Source organism: Podarcis filfolensis, assembly GCF_964270895.1.
Source record: "Podarcis filfolensis genome assembly, chromosome: 1".
NCBI classification, from domain to species: Eukaryota; Metazoa; Chordata; class Lepidosauria; order Squamata; family Lacertidae; genus Podarcis; species Podarcis filfolensis.
The window spans coordinates 114,518,692-114,541,809 of NC_139604.1; the positions used below are offsets into that span (position 1 = coordinate 114,518,692).

Sequence of the window (23,118 nt, forward strand, 5' to 3'; positions counted from 1 at the left end):
GTGTTTTATGACTGATGCATAGAAAAATCACATAAACCTGACCTTCGGAACGTTTGTAAGTAAACCATTTTTAACCTACCAAATGTGTGGTCTTTTTCTATGCTAAGGGAAGAGGGAACTTTTGGAACTCACAAGGGCATATTTTAAAGGGCTAACAACATAGACTTCCACACTTTCGTTTGCTGGGATTCTCTCACCAAAGAGTACTTGCCCCAAACTGGAACCTTGGCATCCAGGAATTCTCCTTTTATATACCAATCTTTTCCCTGCCACCAACATCTGTATTGTATCTACCAGTCTAATTCTGCAAAGCACCTCCTGTATTCCATCTTTTATAAACTGTATTCCTATCCTATCCAGTCTTTTCTAATTTTCCTGCCTACCCCTTTGTTTCTTTTTTATACCTAACCTGAAGAAGAGTTCCAAAGCTACTTTGCAACATTTTAGTTCCTAATAAAAGTTATTGCCTTGTAGACTTGAGATTTTATTGACAAGTTGGTACTTCTTTCAAGACAGGAAATTAATATAGTCGGAAGGAGTATGCTTGGCAGCTGTGCACAGTAATGTGTTTTCGTCTCAGACAGGAGGAAAAAATGTTACTATACGTTAGCATGCTGCATGCAGAAGTTGTCTTTTATCGTGACTGAATCAAATAAATTTCACACAGGATTTTTCTAGACAAGCCATTTATTTGAAATGCCAACTATATGTAGGATAAAGTCAGTGTTAACATGCTTCTCAGCAACAGTAGAAAAATAGAACCAGTGAAAACCTTTTTACAACTGTAATGGTACTCAAAAGAGAAATGTATTGTTTTACAATGCATCACACAAGACTAGAATTCAATTCTAGAGGTACCTAAATAAAAATACTATATTTTCTTAAAAAACCAATATGTACAATTGAAGCGTAAACAAGTTTTACAAAGTACTGGTTATGCAGGTTGTAGAAAAAACACTTGCATAGGACATGAAGTTGTTGTAAGAAAATTTCTGAGCCTTTAGTATTGAAGGCACTTGACTTTATACCAGTAACAGCACAAAACAACGCAACATCATGGACACTTAACACCTTCCAGAAATACAAACATGTACGGAAACAGCATCCCCTCCCCCTCCAGCTTCCTCTAGCATTCCACACACAGCCCCTCCACCATTTAAAAGCACAGTCATTGGGAGAAGCTAGAATTGTTCCATCCATAGCCCATTTCAAAATAAGTTACATAAGAGATGAAAATATGGTTTGGAATAACAAGCAAGAGCCAGTCTCTTCATTTTCTCTCTTTTTAAAGGCAGAAAAAAAGAGATCAAAGACAGGAATTAAAACATGATACGTAAATGGTCACTGTACGGTAGTCTTACAGGACAACAAGGATAACTGAAGAATTAACTCTTAACAGTATACTTTCAGAAGACTTATTGTAAACACATTGGCTGGGATACAAAGTGGCATGTCTACATGGTGGTTTTTCCACTTCCTTCTCCTGGCAGGAGAACCCTTGTCACTTCCCAACCCACACAGCCCTTTGCAACCTCTGGAAGTTTAAAAAAAGAGAACAACCCACGCAAGGTAGATGCATGGAAACACAATGTGTTTGTGTGCGCACATGCACACACACACTTCTAGTTCCCAATCATGGATTAGAACACACAGTTTTTCCTAGCAGGATGGATACCAAACCAGTTTTGGACACGACTCTTCTGTTGCAGCTGAAATAGCTAAGATTATAGTTTTAAATTTCCATACTGAAGCATCTTTCATTGGTTTACTAATTGTTCAGTAAGCAATTATTTCTCTTTCAAAGCCACAGCTGTATGGTTACTGAATACTTGGAATTTCCTAAAAGGTATTCAGAAGTGCTTCATGCAAACAAAAGATTATTTATTTAAGCTGCTAAAACTGTATTGTGCATTGAAGATGCCAAACACACAGCATAGTTGTCAATTACTGAAACACTGAATAGCTGGGATTTGCTCATGAGTCCTGATTTTTTGGAGGACAAAGGGACCAAGCGGTTGAAGTTCTGAGTAAATCATCTGCCCAGCAGATTGTAAAACTAATTTCAATTATGGCACAATACATGTTTGATCAATTTGTTGCCGGGCCAAGTTAACACCCAGACAAAACCGTTGCATTGCACTGTTCCTTTTTGGAACAGGGGGGTCACTTCAAATTTTGGGAGAGTGCTGGTGGCTCGAGTCACAAAGTGCCTCCTAAGGTGGGGGTCATGGCAGAACACAAAATTAGACAAGCACCCTGACAACCTTATGCCTACCACAGTCAGCTATGCCCTGATCAGGGAGATCACACTACTAATCACACGTGCACTGGTACTGTTGCTGTCTAATAAGAGGGAGCATTTGTCAGTGTCAAGAAAAATATACAAGGTGGTCACGTCACATTCACTTTCATTTCACAGAAATCACTTAGAAGGTACCAGCACATTTTGCCCCATAACTAGAGACTTGCCTCTTTAAAAAAAAGAAAGCTTGGAGTCTGGGGAACCAGCCCAGGGGCACAAATGAAAGCCTTTGTGGGCAACACGGTGCCCAATGTCGCCAGGTTGGCGACTCCCGCTCAATCAAATCATGGATATTAAAGTTTGGCTTTAGTTGGCCAGTTGCTCATATGCCGTTTACAAAATATAGATATCAAAATACGCCTTTTCCTAAGGAAGTGCAAGAGGAGTTGAATGACACTGGATGAATAAATGAGCTACCCAGTGGTCCTGCTAAAACTGCACCAAACTGATCAAACCCAATCTGACCACTGCTGGGAAACGGATCTAGTTTAATAAGCCAAAGAATCCGAGAAGAGTTTTGTTGACACATTAGAAACAGCAAGTTCTTAATTAAAGCCACAGAGGTAAAGAAGCCAGTTTCTTGCCATCTGAAAAATTTCTCTGGGAACATTTGCACTCCTCTTTCTGATTTAATGCAAGTTGTTTTACATTGTATAAATAACTCTGTTATCTTAAGGTATGTTACAAAATTCTGGCTCTTACCAGGATTTGCTTTCATCTAGAACGCCGTCCCATGGTCTGAAATGGCAACTACCTGACTTCAAAAGCGGTACGTTTTGTTCGCTGGGAGCCAATATGCACCTAAATAGCTTCTCACAAAGCTTATTCCACAGTAAAAACCATGTGTAAACTAAACCTGGGTGGATTACTTCAGCCAACTCTATAGCCACTATTGAGATCAAGAATTTACCCCTCGGGTAACTCACAGACAGAGCTAGGCACACATTACACTACTAACGTACTGAAGCAAACAGGCTCTGTTTCAGACATGGACAAAATGACCTACTTGAAATAACAGAATATCTAAAACCTAGAATATGGACGTTTCTGTGTGCTCTTGTTTGGAAGAGTGGGTTTAAAGATATATTCGGTGTGCATGAGTAGGTGGATCAAAGGTAAGTCTTGTCCCAAAATTCTCTGGAAGGCAAAGCCAGTCTCACAAACTTCTCCTATACCATGAAAGACAGCTAAAAAGCACTATACAAGATGATATAGTAGATTCTCATCTTCCCTTGTCCTCAAAATTAAAAAGGCAGAGGATAGAAGACTTTATGCTTTATGCATTTGCACCATTGTAGCAAAGTTAATGTAGTGTGAAAATTCTGGACAAGATACTCTCTCACTCATACACACTATCCATCAAGGATCCAGAACTTCTGTTTGCTTTAACAGTGTTTGCCCCCTAAAAGAAATAGGACACAGCAACTGAAAGGCAGGAGCTGGTACTCTTTTTAGAGCTGAAAACAAAAGTATGATTAAACATTGAAAAAGTGTACATTTAAAACAGCGTCAAGTATCTAAAATCAAGAGTCAGATTTAAGGTTAGAACAGCCTTTAGTTAATATTCTGACTGAGGTCTTCTGGTGATGGAAGATCTGCATTTTAGAGCTGGCCACCCTATCAGGCCTGTATTAGGAGATGCCACACAGCAGCACTGGGGCTTTCCCCAATACTTGCATGAGAAAAGAAATGGTGGGTGCATACAACTGCTGACAGCCCAAATGGCCATCATTAGCAGCAATGGGTGTTTCTAAGCAATCGGCCCCGTCTCTTTACTTTGTGTTCATAAAAGCACGGAGTCCCCAGAGTCTTTTTAAAAAGACAAAACCAAACGCGCGCACGCGGAAGAGGTTGGGATGAAGAAATTAAGTGCTAAATTGCTTACAGCTAATTTAAGCCTTAGGCGTTCCTCTTCAATTTGTGATTTCCGTCCACAAAGCAAGAGACTCACGGGGTCCAGGAGCCCTCAGTGACATCACTAAGGTTGAAGCCCTTGGTTGCTTAATCACAGGTGGAAGAAAGAAGGCAGAAAGCACTCCTTCGGGTGCCTCTACTGGAGACAGGCAGATTCCTCTAAGGAGATGGAGCGTTAACACCAAAGTCAGGTGTTATGCAGCATCTTCTCACTGTCCTGGGTTGGTACAAAACCTTCCCATACCTGCATATCCTTACTCAAAGGAAAAATTGATGAGAGTGTTTACAGTACTGTCACAATTTGCAGTACCAGGTGTATTCCAACAAAAGGAGTTAACTAAGTGCTTCTCAGAGGTGTTATGTCAGCCCCCAACGCCTGCAAGAGAGAGAGAGAGAGAGAGAGAGAGAGAGAGAGAGAGAAAGAGAGAGAAGATTTCAAGGAACCCAAAGAGAGTTATACTCCTCACTTCCACAGAAAACCTTGGCCACAAACATCAGTGAGGGCTTGCTACATCAAGATGAAGGCCAGCTGCCATGGACTTGGTAAACAGAACAAACGTATTAGGCTGGATTCTTGCACTAGTGGTAGACCAGGAAGGCTTGAGACTGAACCAGAGCAGTTACTTAGATGTGCTGTTCTTTGGAATTCCTATAGTCATTCAAAAATAAAGACAGACATTGTCACCATTTGATAAGAAAATACATATCTCAATGCGCAAACCCAATGCGCACAGGAAGCCGGAAGGTGAATTCTTTTTTTAAAAGCCACCCAAGAGAGCATGAACATTGTCCTTTAAATATAACAGCAAGTTTTAACATACTAGTACAAAAACTAAATAAAATTAATGTACAGGTGCAAAAGGCTACCTTTCATTTTTTGTTAAAGGTGCCAGCTATTTTTTTCTTTTTAAGAGCCTTAACAAAATCTGTTCCGGACACAAACTCTGGCGCAGCATTCCAAACAAACTGGTAGCATGCCATCTCTAAGGAAGCCATGTATGTACAAAAATAATAATTAAAAAAGTGATGTGGCAGCTGGCAATAAATGAACTTGCCCAACCAAAGTCAGGCCAGAGGTGGCAAAGACTGGATATTTCATGACTCTTAGGCACAGAGAAGAAGTGGAGGTGGTTTTCAGAGGGCAGATTTTTTGTACAGGAAGTCTGGTTTGCTGGGAGACCTCCTTCCTCTGCTTACTGCCTCTTCCCTTTCCAAATCCACATTTCTCTGTGCTTCATGCTCCAAGGGCTCGAGGTCTGCCAGCCTCCGGCCGGACTGCTCTTCATGGATCTCTGAGCTGTATGCAGGCAGAGAAGGCCGGCCAGAGGTTAACCCATAGGTTAAGTCAGTTTCTATTTTTGTTCGCCCCCTTGCATGAACTGGGCCATTTCCAGCATTCTCTTGGGCAGCCAATGCCAAGTCCAACCGCTGGGGAGGTTGTTCTAAGACATCGAGGTGTATCGGTTCATTCTTTTGTCTATGCGGATGCCCTTCTTGAGAAAGTGCATACTCCCTCCGAGAGTCTTCAAGCTTTTTTGGAGAGATGTGGTTAGGTAAGTGGGTGGCCTTTAAGCCGCTGGGTGATGCTTTATTGTGGCTGTACAAATCTGGGCCAAAATAGATACCTTGAGAAGGTGAAGGAGTGTGCCTGCTGGGGGCAGGAGTAGACGGTCTGCATGCAGCGTTGGAGAAATCGTAGAAATCTGGGTATTCCTGCGGATTCTCTCTCGAATCCAGTTTTTGTTCAACTGAATGTTTTTTCCGGGAACTGTGCATGTGCCTTGTCTGAAGGCATGAAATGTGCTGGGCTGCTCCTGGCCCAACCTCCAGAACAGGCTGGCTCAGTTCTGTGTCAGCAGTGAGCTCTGGCAGCCTCCTGTCCTTCAGAGACATTGTCGACACACCCATCGCGATATCTGGCATCAGTTCATTGAGCACAGGTTGAGTACCCTGGAAAAGAGAAGAGAACACCCATTTCTACTTGTGCTATTTATTCCCCTGTGTTCCAGCTATAAGCAACATACTTTCGCCTCCCCCAGAACTATTTCAGCTTAAGAAAGTCCAAGCTTGCCACAGGCCACAGCTACATGTTAAGAGAACATGCTCCCTTAAACACACACACACACACACACACACACACACACACACACACATACACACACACTTACATGGGTTTTTTGTACTATCAGCATAAACAGATGGGTTAAAGGGCATTTCCAACTACAAAAGGAGTTCTATTTTATTTACTGTATTTCCCCGTGTATAACACACACCCATGTATAAGGAGACTCCCTATTTTATGGAACTGCAACAAACATTTTTTTTGGGGGGAGATTGCCCAGAGTTGTTGAGCTTTTTTGGGGGGGTGGGGGTCACCACCACCAAACGCTCTACGGCCTGCCCGCCGTTGGAAACAAACAATCACACAACAAATCAGTGCTAATGAAGGCGCTATATAATGAAGGTGCAAGGTGAATGCAGAGTCTGGGTCAGTTTATATGGAGAGACGCAGTCCTTGAGGTGCTGTGGTCCTGAGCTACAAAATCTTTATAGGCCACTCTTCGGGCTTACAGTGGCCAACTTTAGAGCAGTTTGCTATACAGATTAGCTTCCAAAACCAATTATTTTGGACATTTAAACTTCAGTGACATAGTTATCAGAGACGATTGACAACAAATCTAGAGACACTGATATCAGTTCAAGAAATCTATGTAACTGAAGCATATACAAGACTCAAAGCCAGATGAATTTAACTCCATGAAGGACTTTTGCAACTGGGCCATCTAATAAACAAACCTTCTATTAGTGGAAGAAGCAGGAGTCAATGTCATCAGAGAAACTGTTTTCATATGTGTGGGCTTGTTGTATAGAATTATTTCCACCTGCTGTAGCAATGCATTTCAGACTGATTATTATTGGTAGGAGTTTCATACTGGATTAGCTAACTCAGATATGAAAATCAAGTTCTGTAAAAAAATTCTTCAGCGCAATTTGTTAGAAATTTAGGCTGCAATCCTATACAAAATTCAGTCAATCCTACTGAACGGAATGGTGCTTGCTTCAGCATAAGAAACAGAATGTCAGCCCTTCTGATACAGAGCAAAGACTCACCAGGCTGTTAACAGAGTAGACCTCTGCATGTTTCTTTCCCAAACACTATCAACTAAGTGCAAAATAAATCCATGGAAAGAAACAATCCTGGTGAATCACCTCCCATTCCATTCCGTGTTTCTGATTTGACCAAAGCTATGGAGTCATCCGAGTTAAGCAATATTTAAACCTTCAGACTCCTGAAAGGGGACAATGCAGACTTTTCAGCTGCAGGGTGCACAATGCACTCAGAAGGTCTAAACATGTAACGACAGATCATTTCCTTCTCCAAATGATTTAACAACAGCTGGATTCCAAACCGGCTACCACAAACATGCAGCCACAGTCAGCCTTGTCCAATAAAATATTTATCTTGTTACTCAGACCAAGCAAACAATATGGATTTAGCAGGAGGAAATGATCTAGACTAGAACACAGCTTTCTAAAGAATAATTACAAAGGAGACAATTCTTCAAGGAACGGACGGGAAGTGAATTTGACCTATTTCCATTATGGAAAACGAATTGTTAACTGAACAGATCCTACTTTCAGTGTCGGAAATTCACATTTTGCTCAAATGTTACCACATTCAGCTGGCTAATGTATCAATGGCCTTTCTTTTCTAATTTGTTCCAGACCAGCCATTATTGTTGTCTTCAGTGTGTTTTATATAACAGCAACCAAAAGCCACTGCGACATATTTATAAAACAAGCCAGTTTTAAATGTTTATACTGGACACTGTATTTTCCTTGCTTACAGCTCAGGTTTGGTCTGTATAAAACAAACAACAACAACAACAACAAACAGGCCTTAACCTTGACTCATTAAGCTATGCATTTTCTCTTAAGCCTATCCCATCTCTTTAGAACCTTCCCATGCATTATTCAGCTGAGCACAAGCTGATTTAAAAGTATGATCATGAAACAAAAATCCTCAGCTTTGGATGCCATCTATGCTGGTTTCCAAAGCTTGAAAAACCTGATACGTGCAGTAGGAAAAATCCACTTCTGCTGTACCAGAGTTTTTTGTCCCTTGACATCTAAAGGGGGTTGGAAAAGAATGAAACCCTAAGAAGATGGTTTCTTTTAAAAAATAAATTATAAAAGGAGAGCAAGAACCCCTTTCACTACCATCTATGCTACTGTATCTTCCTCTTCCATTTAAACCAAGGGTGGGTTCTTACTATGCAATTATTTGCTTTATTTTATGCATATGGGCACTGCAAATGCCAGAGGAAATGCATTACGCTGTTAGGGGAGAGGGCCACAGCTCAGTGGAAGAGCATGTGCTCTGTAGACAGACGCTCCCGGGTTCAATCCTCAGCAGATCCAGGTAAGGTTGGGAGAGCCTTCCGTCTGAATCCCTGAAGAGTAGCTGCCGATTAGTGTAGACAACACTGAGCTAGCCAGGCCAATGGTCTGAATTTATTACAAAGATATTCCCAACTGGATGGTTTGTTGGGCGAATTTGTAACCCACAAAACAAGACAGAAGCTGCATCATGGTTGCACGTGACCGCTATGGAATAACCCATGGGTAGACTTCCACAAAACTACCTAGTTGCTCAGTGACAAAGCCGAAAGCCTTTTGTACCGGCAAATTCCAAACAGCTCCTGTAAACACAAAGTCCTGTTCGCTTCACCAGGGCAATGCATCACTCTACCTTAACATCCATGCATCTGGAGTTTGTGTATGTCTGTGGCATACTTACTACTTGCTTTTCAGCAGCCATCACAGCTGCTGCGGCAGCAACTGTTTGTCTTCCCAGTCCTGTAGTGTTAGTGCAATCGGGAGGTGTGGCTTTGACACCAGACAGGTAGATGGGAGGGGGGCCTTTCGGTGCTGTTCTGGCATGGAACAGGGAATGGTTGCAGGGGTAAGAAAAGGAACGCGAGGGGTGCTGGCTCTGCGCCCTTTGCTTCCAGCCGACTTTGAACTGATTGTGGATTGGAGTAGCCGGCGGATGGTAAGGAGGCGGGGGAGGGGGCAGCGGTGGATGGAAGGCCACAAAAGAGTCTAATTCTGTAAACATGGTTTCCGCTGTGGGCGTGCTGTTCACGCGACACCGCCCCGGCTGTCTCAAGGTCAAGAGCGGGCTTTCATCCCCAAAGTGCTCATCTGGAAAGAACTTGTGAGGATTCTGCAACAGTAAGAGAGAACACAAAGGAGGCTGAAAAATCCATAGGAATTTCTGCTACAAGGCCTGGGAATTGCTTACTCTGCATTATCTGACCCCGCCACGTGCGTGTGTCAATAAATAAATAAATAAATAAATAAATAAATGTGCTTTTCTGGAGTCCTAGTCTTCAGCCCATATTGCAGCAGCAAAAAAAGTTAAGTTAGGCATCCTAATACATGACCACTTTTGCTAATGCAGCTGAATTCCTAAGCTACAGATCTTCCACGTCAGCAGTCAGGTATGGAAATAGAGGTTTTACACTATATAATTATTTTGCAAGCAAAAATACACAACATGTCAGTTGCAATCATTCTGCAGCATATGGCCACAGTTTTGGAGAGTGCAAAAATATACTCGGCTGTGGTGCTCCTGTTCCGTTTTTAAACAGCACAAAACTCTTCTGTACAAATCTCTATTTTGCAGAGCACCACTGGGTGGCTCCCTCTATGATTTCTTTTTATAAAGTATGTTTTCTTAAAAACAAAAGCTCCCTCACTTTCTTGCTTGGAACAGCAATCTTTAGATTTTAACTTTTATTTCCCCCCCTCTCCAGAACCACATTTTTTTGTTTGGCAAGGTCAGGAAGAATGTTGATGTGACAATGCAGGCTTTAGACTGAGATTCTCAAGCTTGTTATCCTTTTGCAGGCCTGTGGTTTAAAAGCTCTAGAAAGTAGACTTACTATGATCAGCAGCAATTTGCATGCTGGGTGTGGGGTTTATTTTTCTGGGGCTAATTCATCTGGAACATCCAGGGCAGAGCAGCACCAAGAAGTACGAGGAATAATCTCCTGGCTTCTAATTAGACATGAGGAAATTTGGTGGGTGTCTGTCACCTAACATAGCCTCCTCTTTCCTTGCCTAAAAATAAAGCAGCAATGCTACCTAACATTCCCATTATCTCTTCCTCCACTCACGCCTAAACTGCTGCACACTTCATCTTAAAACAGGCTTACATATACAGTCCCGTTTTCAAATAAATCACCATCATCATGATAGCCGATCAACTTGAGGACGGCCAAGTGTCTGCTGAGGTTACTGTCCGTGCTTCATACCTGCAAGAGCTCAGCGGCAGAATCAGAAAGTCCAAATTCCCGCAGGACACGGATCTGAATCTCGTAGCTGACAGTGGCCCCTTCTCCACAGTTCAGAGCGTAAGCTCTTTGCACCTGCTCGGTATGGCGGAGCTCCTGCAGCCGCTTGACCATCTCTTTCACAACAGGGAGACGAGGAACTGCAGAAACAGCAACAAACAGAAAACCCAAGCTGAAATGACTTCCTTTGCTATTCGAATGAGCAGCAGCTGATTCCATGGGCCAACAAGATAAGGCTTTTAAGGAACTGAGCCGGGACTTGTTTGCGCTAAGTAAAGCCATGCAGAAAAGTGGGTTAGGAAGCTCAAGTGCTTGGGATACTGAGCTCTGCAGAGGTAGGTAAGGCAGGGCAGCAGGACCCTATCTCCTCCTCCAGCCCCGCGTGAACAATGATTAACTGATGCTGAAGGAAAGGCACCCCACTTTCCTCTGCCTTGCATATCCCATGTTTGCTGAATTGCTAATGTGTCTTGTGAACTACCCGTTTGCAACCTGTTTTGTATTTTCATAGTAAGTGGGTGCCTGTTGTAAGCCGCTTTGGGCACATCTAACTGTGGAAAGGAGGCATATAAGTAAACTAAATCAACCAGCCAACCAATCATCTGGTTGGCCACTGTGAGTACAGGATGCTTGCTGTGCCTTTGGTTTAATTCAACAGGGCACTTCTTTCTTCCAATCTAGCTGCTGCGTTAGCCCAGCGAAAGCCTGACACCTTCACTTTGCCTGCCAATATGCCCCAAGAGCCCTCTTTGCTCCTAGTCCTCTGGCTTTGTCCTTCCATAATAATTTGGCATGCCCTTCTTTCAAGAGTTATCTCCTCTCCTTCAGCAACCTCCCAGTTAACCCCTCCAGTCAATCTTGCCTTCTGTATGTACTACTTTCAAATATTTGCTGAGAGGATTGGAATTGTATTTGATGGTCACAGCTTTCATTAAGACACATTTCCCCTCTACACACACAAACAGCCCTTGATAACTTATTCCTTAAAACACACCAGCGGCAGAAAAGCCATTTCCTTACAATGCTGATTTCATAGAATTGCAGAACTGTAGAATTGGAAAAGACCGCAAGGATAATCTAATCCAACCACCTGCAAAGCAGGAATCACAGCTCAAGAAGCCAGATGACCATCCAACATCTGTTTAAAGCAATGTTCTCTTTGCTTCTATGACAGCGAGTTATCTTTGTGAATCCCGCTTATCATGTCCTTATCAAATGTTTTGATGCAGAGTATCTTAAAATCTCAAATTTACGCTTCCTCCGGATGGAACCAGCCATCTCCAGATTGGTTTTATTGGCACACTCTTGATAGGTTGGGTTGAAGGCTGAAATCACAAGACCACTAGAGCGCCAGTAATAACTTCAGAATTTTTTTTTATTTTTATTTTTTAAGAACATGCAACTTCTAAGCCAACAGAAGCTTGGGGAAATTCCACTCTTGTTAGAGAACTCATCTGATTTTGACTCTCCTTGGAAGAGATCACATGAAAAGTTACACTCTATTAAGATGTCCCAGGAAAATTCTTGACAAGCTCTTATCAATGCTTTGAGGAGCAGCATTTCTGAACCCAGCAGAGACAAAGGGAATATTTATGGTCGTGGAATTAGAAATCAAAAGTAAAGTATTTGTGTATGCATTGTTTTATTTGTTTTAATCCCACACCACCTTCACCAAAAGCAAGAACAGAACCCAACAAGACATTGCGGATTGAAAAATATCCAGTTAAAATATATCAGAGAAGAAAGAAATTAAAATGACTATATAGCTGCCTATTTCCCAACCATGAAAAGTGAGTCTGGATTTACTGCACTGCCATCAAATATTCAAGTATAGGCTATGTCAACTGTCCAGGGGCAGGGAGATCTCTTGCTGGGGAGATGCTACTTAAATGTCTCTTTACAAGCCCTTGCCATTAAAAATTGACTCTGGGAGAATACAATGAAAAGAGCAAACTTCCAGACAGTCACTGAGAGCAGTTTCCCATAGGGCACATAGCAAATGGTTACAGAGGCCATGAATGACTGTGCTGCTAATTCATGAACAGAAAAGAAGGTTCCCGGCTGAAACTAATGACTTGAGCTATCTCTGTAATGTTTAAAAAACACATTCCAATGTTCCTTTGGAAAATAACTTTCCTCTTTCGACTAGCCTTCAAGGTGGAGATTTTTAATCCTAGTCAGTATCTAATGGAGTTGTTTTTCTCTGTGTAACTGTTTCAACTGGTTTTTTTTTAAATAAAAAATACACACACAATGGTTGTACACAGATTTGATTGTTTTGTAAAAATTGCTTCAATATGCATTTCATTTATGAATTGCTTCTAGGAAACAGCAGCAGCAGCAACAACAAAAATAATAGAAAAAGACCAAGCAAGCTGCCCTAGGCCAGGTGTGGAAAACCTTTGCCCCCCAAGATGCTGCTGAACTACAACTCCCAACAGCCCCCATAAGCATGGTCAAAAAGGCCAGGGATGATTGAATCCGCAGCTCAGCAACCTCTGGAGGATCGAAGATTCCCCACACCTGCCCTGAGCAATAACCAGCCTATACAGCTTAGCTGACAGGTCATTTACCAGTTCTTTTTAGGTCCTATGTATTGTGGGGAAAGAGACATTGATCAGAATACAATAAATAAATGCAGCTGAAAATGGCATGAATTAAATTAAAGGAAGAAGGCCCCTCTATGCTTTTTTTTTGACATCATTAGAGCTCTTGAATGGTATCAACTACTGACCAGAAAATGTGTCTTCCTTTTTTTGACATAGCTCTCGTTTTAAGTGCTTTAAAGCGATTTGTAACTTTTAAGACACTTGACTCTGAGGACACACTTTATTTCAACATCAAAGCTGAAGCCAATTGACCAGGACAGTGCAGCTTCACTTCTTCACGTTAACAATCACTGCAGCACTTTTGATCTAAAGTGTTCTTTTGTTTTCATTTCCACTAGTTTCTTCCACCCTCCTGTAATTTAGCTGGCTGTGATTAAAAGCAATTTGCAGTCCATTTCAATTATTGTGTCAGATGCCAGGATCCAACTGGTATTCATGTATCTTTTATTCTACAAAGGTCTTCTTCAGAAATGGATACCCTTGAAAGCAAAAAATCTTAAATCTGTCACTGATAAAACCTTGCAGGTCATGGGGATCAGTTATTTTATCATCACATTTTCAAAATCTATTTGTGCAACATATGTGGGATTAGTTTGTTGTTGCTTTTTTAAGACTGGGCGCTTGGACAGACTAACAAGAATTCACAGATTCACACATCAAAGATTCACATATCAGCATGTTGACACCCCTCATCACAAAACACACCCACCCACCAGAACTGCTTTCCTGTTTTAGAAGTTAGAAACAAAAGCATGTTCATAATGTCAACACTATCAACAGGGCTCTGTTGGTTTCTAAACCTACACCACAGTCAAAATGCTCAGTTTCTTCCTTTGACAGCATGAGGACTAGGTTCTGCATAAGGTCCTGGACAGCATCTTCTCACTTGCTTGTGAAACTCTGATCATGTGGATTCTGAGATATTTAACAACATTTTTAAGATTGTTAACGATAAGCAATTTATTATGGATCAACTTACAAACTCACCTGGGATTTCATTGGCTACAACTGAAGGAGCGCTGGATTGGTTACTGTTTATTTGCTGGTGACTTATCATATGACAGCACTGCGGAACGGCATTGTTTACCATGTAGAGAGTATCTGGCACATTGGACATTCTAACCATCCGTAAACGAACCAGGTCAGTCTGTTCCACCATCATCTCATCTAGAACCGACTGAAACAACACAGGTTGAAACAAGAGAGTTTACTTAACATTTTCTCTGATTTCCTGTCAACATAAAACAATAAATGCCATCAGTGTGACACTGCATTATCTTCCTTTTCCAGATATGAAACACATAAAAATGACCTGACCATGTTCAGGAGCACATGTTCCCTTTAAAAACATCAAACATCGTGTTCTTTTCAGTCACTGATCCTCATCCGTGCTCATAACTTAATCAGAATAATGACATAAACTCCAAAAGCCTCAGCCCAGCACCAGTACTAAAAACAAATTAATAATAGTAATAAAAACGATCCACTTCTACTGCTGCAAAACTCCACACCTCATTCCCACTTGAGCAAAACCTGAAGCAGCTCTTAAGTACAAAGATTGCTGGAGGCTGCAATGCTTGCCTTTAACACATCTGAATACTTCTCTGTGAAAAGAAGAGGGGTGCACAATCATCTAAGGGTCTTTCTCAGTAATAGTCCCCCATTTGTGGAATGCCCTCCCTAGTGAACTGCATCTGCCTCCCTCATGTATTGAGTTTCAGGTGGAATTTAAAAATATTCTAGTTTATACAGGCATTTGATGGCTGAAAGGTAATATTCCTGGCAAACCTGAAACCACTGACTGAGAGGATATGATTGCTTTTAGCTGTTTTTATAATGTTTTTACTGATATTGTCATTGATATGTTTGCCACCCTGGGCTACTCTGGGAGGAAAGGAGGGATATAAATCACCACCACCACCACCACCTACATATAAGACCACAAGTAGCATGTTCATACAGTTGCTGCAGGAAAAGAGAACCCTAACTTCATTCTCTGTGCCCAAGGAATAGCCCCCTTGTTGCTTCCAGCCCCTTTTTGTTCACCCATGAGTTTCCTAACATATAAACATGAGTCACAGCAAATATGTATTTTGTTTAGAAAGCAAATCTGAACTTCTGGCCCGGGAGAAAAAAACTCAGGGAAACCCAAAGAGGAAATGAAAAAGAATGTAAGCCCTTTCAATGCATGTACAAGGGGGCAGCATAACAGGCATGGAAAAGAGAGCTGAAACCTTTTTCTGCTGGGAATAACTGCACTAATGTATCGGTGAGTTACAGAGATGGAAGGACTTTGTCTTCTGTTTGGCCAGATGCCCATATTCTCTGCAGGTGCAGGCAATGCAGTGCCTTCCAGATGTTGGACCACAACTCCCAGAACCAATGGCCAGGTTTTATGAGAGCTGTAGTCCACAACCTCTGGAAGGCACTGGAGTGCTTTTAGACGCTCAGCTCTTTCTGAACACCATTTTGCATCCAGAGCATAAGGACGCGGGTGGCGCTGTGGTCTAAACCACAAAGCCTAGGGCTTGCCAATCAGAAGGTCGGCGGTTCGAATCCCCACAACGGGGTGAGCTCCCGTTGCTCAGTCCCTGCTCCTGCCCACCTAGCAGTTCGAAAGCACGTCAAAGTGCAAGTAGATAAACAGGTACCGCTCCGGCGGGAAGGTAAACAGCGTTTCCATGCGCTGCTCTGGTTTGCTAGAAGTGGCTTAGTCATGCTGGCCATATGACCCGGAAGCTGTACACCGGCTCCCTCGGCCAATAAAGCAAGATGAGCGCTGCAACCCCAGAGTCGTCCGTGACTGGACCTAATGGTCAGGGGTCCCTTTACCCTTTACCTATGCATCCAGAGCACCCTGTTCAGATGCATTACAAAGAAATGTTGTTAACTGTGAGGTGAGTTATGAGGCACACATTATCAGAACCTACTAAGTAGTAAGTCTTATTACCTTAGCCTCCTCCACATATGGTGAAAACAGCCTTGGCCTCACATAAATGCCCACATTCTTTTGTCGCAGCCAGGCATTTGACTTTCCACCTTCCGCTGTCGGCAACATATCCGAAGGAGGAGTGCTGATGAGACCTCTCTTCATCTTTAACAGAAAAAGGTGGCATCTTACAAAAGAGTTCAGGAATGTTTACGTTCTTTGTAGACAATAAACCATTTGCAACATATATGGGCAGGCTGGTGAATAACAACCAAGCCCGAATTAAGCTTTTTTCTACACCAAATTTGAAGGTCTGCAGTAAGAGTCATCTGCAACATCCTCAAAAACAAACAAGACATTTATCTGTGTGATATAATGCCCCACAGTGACCTTAAAGAGACACTCACAGAATCAGTCAGGACTTCACTGTTCATAGGCAAAATATGCTCAATACGGACAAACGGTAGGAGAGGAGAAAGGATCTCTTTCAGTTCCTCAATGTCAAGATCTCGCCTCTTTACACCTCGCTTGTTCACACTGTGAGCTGTGCCACTCAGCAAATTGGGCTCTGCAGGAGGGGAAATAAGCAGACAGTTCCACCTGAGCATTTTAAAAAAATCTATATCTCTTCTACAGCAAGGGATGAAAGCGAACAAGAGATTCCCATACGGTTTGATATAGCTGGCTTGTCTACCAGGATTTTAAAAAGCAAGGACACATATCTCACAGAAAGTCATCTATTGCAAAACTATTTTTCTATCTGACTGGGGTTGTTATTGAAGCTGCAGGTCCATTCTTTACAGCTTCTTCAGGGCTTTACATTTGCACATCATCCCAGGATTTTTAAAGAAACAACAGTCCTTTCCACAAAGGAAATCCTACCATGTGCTTAGGAAAAGAAAAGGAGTGCAAGTCAACAATGCATCTGTATCTGTCGTGTGCAGGGAGAGCCCTACCATAAGCCACTTGGCTCACGTTGCAGACTGGGAGGGGTGGCATACTGTGTGTCCCTGCTACCCTGTCCACCAATGCTGCCACTCTCTAACTTGTGATGCTTCCTCAGAGTGAGGAACTGTGGACACAGTTATATAAAGAGCACCTGTAACCTCTGCTTTGCTTCCAATTACTATTTAAAACCCCCTAAAAATGATTATAATTCTAAAGGTAATTTTATTTTTTTTTTTTAAATAATATTTATTAAAATTTTTCAAAAATACAAAAAATATCACTTTACGGGACTCCCCCCTTCCCCCACCCCTACCATATTTCCCTTTCATATTGTTGGCCAAACAAGTTCCCCATTCAAATTGAAACTTAATTTGTTTTACAGTAAAAAAAAAAGAAAAAAAAAAACCCAGTGTTCTTTCCCCAAGACCCACCCCATGTCATTCCACAATTTCCATTTTTTAATAAAAGAAGCACCCCAGATAATAGAAACAGAAAAGGTAGAGAATAAAAAAAATATAATGAATAATAGACCAATTCAGCAATAAATAACCAAGTTGGCAAGCCTTTGGAGTTTTAGTTCTCCCCCCCCTGTCCCCGGTTTAATTTCCCCCTGACCATCAACCCCTGGTGTCTGCCTGGAATTCTTAAGACCATAAATCACAACTTTTCCCCAACTCCTTGCTGGCTTTTTCTTTTTTAAAATTAAAAATAAATTTTTTTGAAAATCAAAATTATTATTATTATCATTATTTTTCAAAACTTTAACTTCAGTCTTTAATAAAACTGTAATAGAACTCCCTCCATTGTTCTTTCCAGATTGTAGTCTGATTTCCCTTTGTTCCGCTGCTAAAACGTTGTAGTTCGAAAGTTTGGTAAGTCTGCAGGGATGGTTGTTATTCAGGGGCACAACCTTACGTTCAGTCCCTTCCTTTCTTCAATAGAAAAATCTATTGTCTCCTTTAAAAAAACAAAAAAGAAAACACCCTGAAGACGAGATGTTATTTCCGTTTTGCAGCTTTCCCAGAAGATAACCAGTCCTGTAAAGTTCCATTGGTGTTTTTCCACTTTCCCAATCCTTGTAATGTCCCGAAACTCCTCAAGGGGGATTGTTGTATCTTTGTTTCCTCTAATCCAAAAGTCAATTTGTTATCCATATTCGCCATTTTGTATCCAAATTTTAACAAGTTGTAGCAAATTGTATCAAATTTAACCAGCCAAGTTCTCATAATAAAATCCACTCCGCTTTTCGACTTTGACAGCTATTTTGACAGCTGTCAAGATCTCCGACTCCTTTCACCAGGCTCTCTCTTCAGTCACCCCGGTTCCCAGGGGGGGGGGTTGCGTTTCCCTTCTCCAGTTCCTCCTCCAGCACAGTTCTTGTAGTTCCCCATCGTGAAATTTTGGATTTTTATCAGCAATGCAAGCCTTTTTGGGTCTTGGTTTCCCCGTCCTTGTTTTGGAAAGTTTACAATAGGGAGGGGACTGACTTCCTTTTTGGATCCCCCCCGCTCGTATCCAATTCGAAAAAAAAATTTTTTTTTTTTCCTCCTTTTGAACCCGATTTCCAAATTTACTCACGGGTTGTTGTTGAAAAGTCCGAATTTTCAATGGAAGAAGTCAGCGCTCTCCGCCGAATGGCATGCGGCTTCGCTCAGCAGGGGAAGCAGAGAACTCAAGGCACCACGCTTCTCCCCGGCACCCGATCCGTAGCCTTTAAAAAGGCTCCTTCACGAGTCGGGAGGGCGCTAACGGTGCAAGCCGAGTCTCCATGTCCACGGCCTCCGTGGCCGTGGTTTCTAAGGGTCCCCGCATCGCCGGTGCGGTAGAACCCAGCCCCTGCCGAGCAGACTCCCTCCGGAGCTCGGAGGGAGTCCGCCATTCGGCGATGGCGCCAACCCGGAAGTCCCTCCTAAAGGTAATTTTAAATATCTTGCCACCGCTGCACCAAGGGAACAGTGACACAGACTCTGCTCTCTGAGCGACCACGCTCACAATGCCTTGCTTTGAGGAACTGCCTGTGATAAGAACAGTTTTATTCAAGTGGATTGCCTCATTCATCTGAGTGCAGCAGGCACCTTCCAGTGCTCTTATCTGAGCTGCTCCATCACCATCCATCAAAGTGAATGGAGGAGTTTTTATGGGCAGGGAAGCTCTATGTGAACACTGGAGTTCTTATGTCTGCAAGGAATCTGCGAGATCGGGGCAAATGAGTTTAAGGCTCAAGATGCCAGAGAGATGTCATGAATTTCGGTACTGAGGCATAATCCATCAGGAACATCTCCCGAAATGGGGAAGAGATGCTAAAATAGAGACAGGAATGGCCATAAATAACTCAGTGGCAGAGCACATGTTCTGCATGCGGAACGGTCCAGACAGGTTCACTCTCTGGCATCTCCAGTGAAAAAGATGCCAAGTAAAAGAATTAGGAAATCTCTTTCAGATTCTGGAGAACTGCTGCCAGTTAGTGTGGACAAAGCTGGTAGTACAAATCTGGCAGCTTCATATGTATTATACATCTCTACAGTGAAGGATCCAGGGTTTGTTCAGCTTTTTAACTTACAGATATCAGTTTCTCTTTTAATTACCAGTTTAGATAGGCCCATTAAGAAGTACCGTACTTACCTCGGTCTGCTATTCTTTTCATCAGCTGATGTTCACCCCATTTAACAAGATACTTCAGGACATCTTGCTCACTCGCCTATCAGAGAGACATTCAACAAATGAACATTGGAGCATCAATGAATTACACCCAACCAAATTGCTCAATGCAAACAGCATTTATTACTCTTGCTCACAACAAGAGGGACCTCTCACAATTCTAGATAAACTGTATAAAAATGCAGCAAAAATATTATTCCTATAACACAGAAGAATTTATACGTGGGTGGTATACAACACCAAATTGTTCAATTTAAATTTAGACTTACAATTTGCAAAATGACAATTTTTGGAAAAATAAAGCAACAGATATCTTAAAGCATATCCTTGCTCATATCCTTAAGACTATAAACTTTTGCCAATAGGTACTGAAGATTATAAATAAGATTATACTGTTACCAAAAATTTCAACATCAAAATATGCTTCATGGGGTATCTGAAAGGCATAGTAAATGAGGAAGATCTGAAACATAAGATGATCACTAACCTTAGTCACTAACCTCAGTGATCCTAAGCCAAGACCACTACAGCTAGATTACACCATGCTAACACCATGAAGCTGATTCCACCCCCCACCCAATATTCTGAATGTGCCAAAGGACAGCAGGGAGGCAAAGGGCAAGAACTGACAACAGATAATGGCTGTCTACTAAGACCAGTAAAGATTTGTGGGCCCCTAACTCTACTTTAAGACATGTGTGTGGAAATATTACTAGCAGTCTGCCTTTCTAATTAAGGATGCTCAGGTATTCTCTTCTGGCATAAGCTAGTTGTATGGACCAAAACAGTTTCCCACCCCCATGACACACCTAGAACCCAAATCACATAAGCATGTATTGAAACTGCAATAGTAAGTAAGTAAGTAAGTAAGTAAATAAAGCTCATTTGAGATGAGGTAACACACACTAATGGTGTTTCCTCCATTGATTAAATTGCAGAATGGGGCCGGGGGAGGGGGAGGGAGAGCGGGCACTGAGTAGTTGAAATCAAAGGGATTTTGTACAGCTCCTGCAAGAAAAGTGTTTAAATGATGAGCTAGATTTTCCCTTTTCTTCCCCAAGACATACATTTTTAGCGTGAGAACTACTATATAATTTCCATAAACCTCTGAACAGGCAAGGCAAAAATTAAACCAAGAAGAGTTTCAGTTAAAGTAATTTGCAACTGCTTCTAGACTATTATTAGGCTTTCAAGAAATAGTTTATACTGCCAGTTTGGGTTGGGTTATGTGCCAAGAAAGCAGAATAGTTTTCTTAATCACTACCTCTGCTAGAGGCTTGTGTGTACATATGCCAGAATAAAGAGAGAAAGAGTCCATTCTGTACACACACACACACGGCTCTCTCCCCACCCCCCCCCAGCAGTTAAGATTGAAGATCAGCATGCTTCTGTTCTGTACTACTGGTAAGTGATTAACAAAACTGGGTTCAGGACATAATTGGGTACAATTTGACACACAGAGAGAGAAGGAGAAATGATTACCTGTAAGTAGTCAGACTGGATGGCAGTTTGCAGGTGGTCTTTGCCGAGTTCATAAAAGACATCTGAAGTCATGACCTGTGTAAATTCCTCACAGAGGAAATGCAGTGCTTGGCGATGAACCCACTTGGAGCCGTACGGCTGAGAACTCCACTTGAGAATGGCAATAAAGGTGTCTAGTGAGATGCTCTCAGCGATAATATCCTCACAGCCTACAAAGAGCAGAACACCAAATACTGTTCAGTGAGGTTCAGCTCTTCAGGAAGGAACACTAAGTGCCACTGTGTATAGAACTACGCCTGCCTTTTAAGCAAGATTACAAAAGGATTTAACTACCAACATCTACTTAGTGTTTAACACAGTTGTGAACGGGGTACAAAATTTCAGCCTAAGAATCCAATTCATGGGATGTGTCGTCCTGTAGTGTAAATTATGTCGGCAGCAGTTCCCCAGCCTCTTGGCCAGAGGTCTTTATAACTAGAGATCCTTTTATTGAACTGAAACTGAATCTGGGCTACATACATTCAGAGACTGCACAGCGAATTATGGCTTCTTCATGTACACTTCAGAACTCTATGCTGTAAGTGCCACTTCTCTTTTAACAATAAATGTGTCTGCAGTTCACTTTACACTGAACTGAATTAAGCATTCAGTGTAAATTAAGTTACCTTCAGGTACTTGTGCTAAAGTGGCACATACCATGTGCAAAGAACTCAGAACTGCCTTAATTATTTTGTATAAAAGCTTAAAGCTTTGGTACTTTCTGCATTGAAGTCAAGTACCTATGTTGTCACAAACTGTTTTAAATGCTATTTCTGTCCAAACTTCAGTTAAACTTCTTAGAATTATGCTTAATCTAATTATTTGTTGTCAGTCCTGCAGTATCCTAATGGTAAACTTTAAGCATTTGAAAGCTTTTATTAAACACATATTTCAGCCACAAATAGTTTGTCAGACAATTGTTATTTGGAATTCACAGCTAAAGAAACATGATTACTATACATTCATTATGCATATACTTTAGATAACAGGGAATACTATTGAGAAGACCACATCATTTTCTTCAGTTGCAGGCTTGAAAAGTGCCAATAATTTTGCAAATCAAAGAAGCTCAATCCCTTAAGTATTTTAAAGGACTCAATTGTGGGAAAAGCAGGGAGATCATGAATACCATACAGGAGATTGTTCAAAAGACACACAGAATATATTTATGAGAACAAGGCAGTATACTGTTTTATTTAATCCATTTGGGCTGGCATATAATGAATTAAGAGGAATAGAAAGGCAGCACATTTTTAGCAAAATCACACACAGATTTTGCATAGAGAATGGTGTGCTCCAACAGAATGCAAATATTTTACACACATTAGTCAGAGTTTGAAAAAAAAGAGTCAACATAAATGCTTACCCTCTAAAATTATTTATTAGCATATCAGTATCTATGTTAATCACACATGGCATATCAATTGCCTACAAGCCACCTCATTTTCAAAATCTTTCCAACAGATCATCAGAAGTCTAGCCAGCAAATTTATATTACAGTAGCCAAAGTCACAATGCTGCTTGTAAACACAAGGACTGCAGTAGGTTGTTATTTTCCTTCTTTCAAGAACCAATACAGTGGTACCTCAGGTTAAGTACTTAATTCATTCCGGGGGTCCATTCTTAACCTGAAACTGTTCTTAACCTGAAGCACCACTTTAGCTAATGGGGCCTCCTGCTGCTGCGCCGCGCTGCCGGAGCCCGATTTCTGTTCTTATCCTGAAGCAAAGTTCTTAACCCGAGGTAATATTTCTGGGTTAGCAGAGTCTGTAACCTGAAGTGTATGTAACCTGAAGCGTATGTAACCCTAGGTACCACTGTATAGCATAGTCAAACCTTGGTTGTCGAACATAATCCATTCCGGAAGCCCGTTCG

General features: G+C 41.7%; 2 protein-coding genes across 5 annotated transcripts in view; one reads left to right on the top strand and one right to left on the bottom strand.

Annotated features, from left to right (window-relative positions):
- GOLGA5 (golgin A5) overlaps window positions 1–23,118 on the top strand; it is a 496,232-nt gene that overhangs the window by 280,921 nt on the left and 192,193 nt on the right. The window lies entirely within an intron of this gene.
- Window positions 670–23,118, bottom strand: part of BTBD7 (BTB domain containing 7) — a 75,660-nt gene continuing 53,211 nt past the window's right edge. For 3 of the 4 annotated variants that reach the window (XM_083611348.1, XM_083611349.1, XM_083611350.1), the window contains 8 exons: window positions 21,205–21,413; window positions 19,687–19,762; window positions 16,524–16,684; window positions 16,138–16,281; window positions 14,175–14,364; window positions 10,540–10,718; window positions 9,018–9,446; window positions 670–6,166 (listed from right to left, as the gene is read on the bottom strand). In XM_083611348.1, the coding sequence (XP_083467474.1) occupies window positions 5,351–6,166; window positions 9,018–9,446; window positions 10,540–10,718; window positions 14,175–14,364; window positions 16,138–16,281; window positions 16,524–16,684; window positions 19,687–19,762; window positions 21,205–21,413 (2,204 nt within the window). In that variant the 3' untranslated portion in view covers window positions 670–5,350. The remainder of the gene's footprint in view (window positions 6,167–9,017; window positions 9,447–10,539; window positions 10,719–14,174; window positions 14,365–16,137; window positions 16,282–16,523; window positions 16,685–19,686; window positions 19,763–21,204; window positions 21,414–23,118) is intronic. The other variant, XR_014547499.1, reaches the window with a different exon arrangement.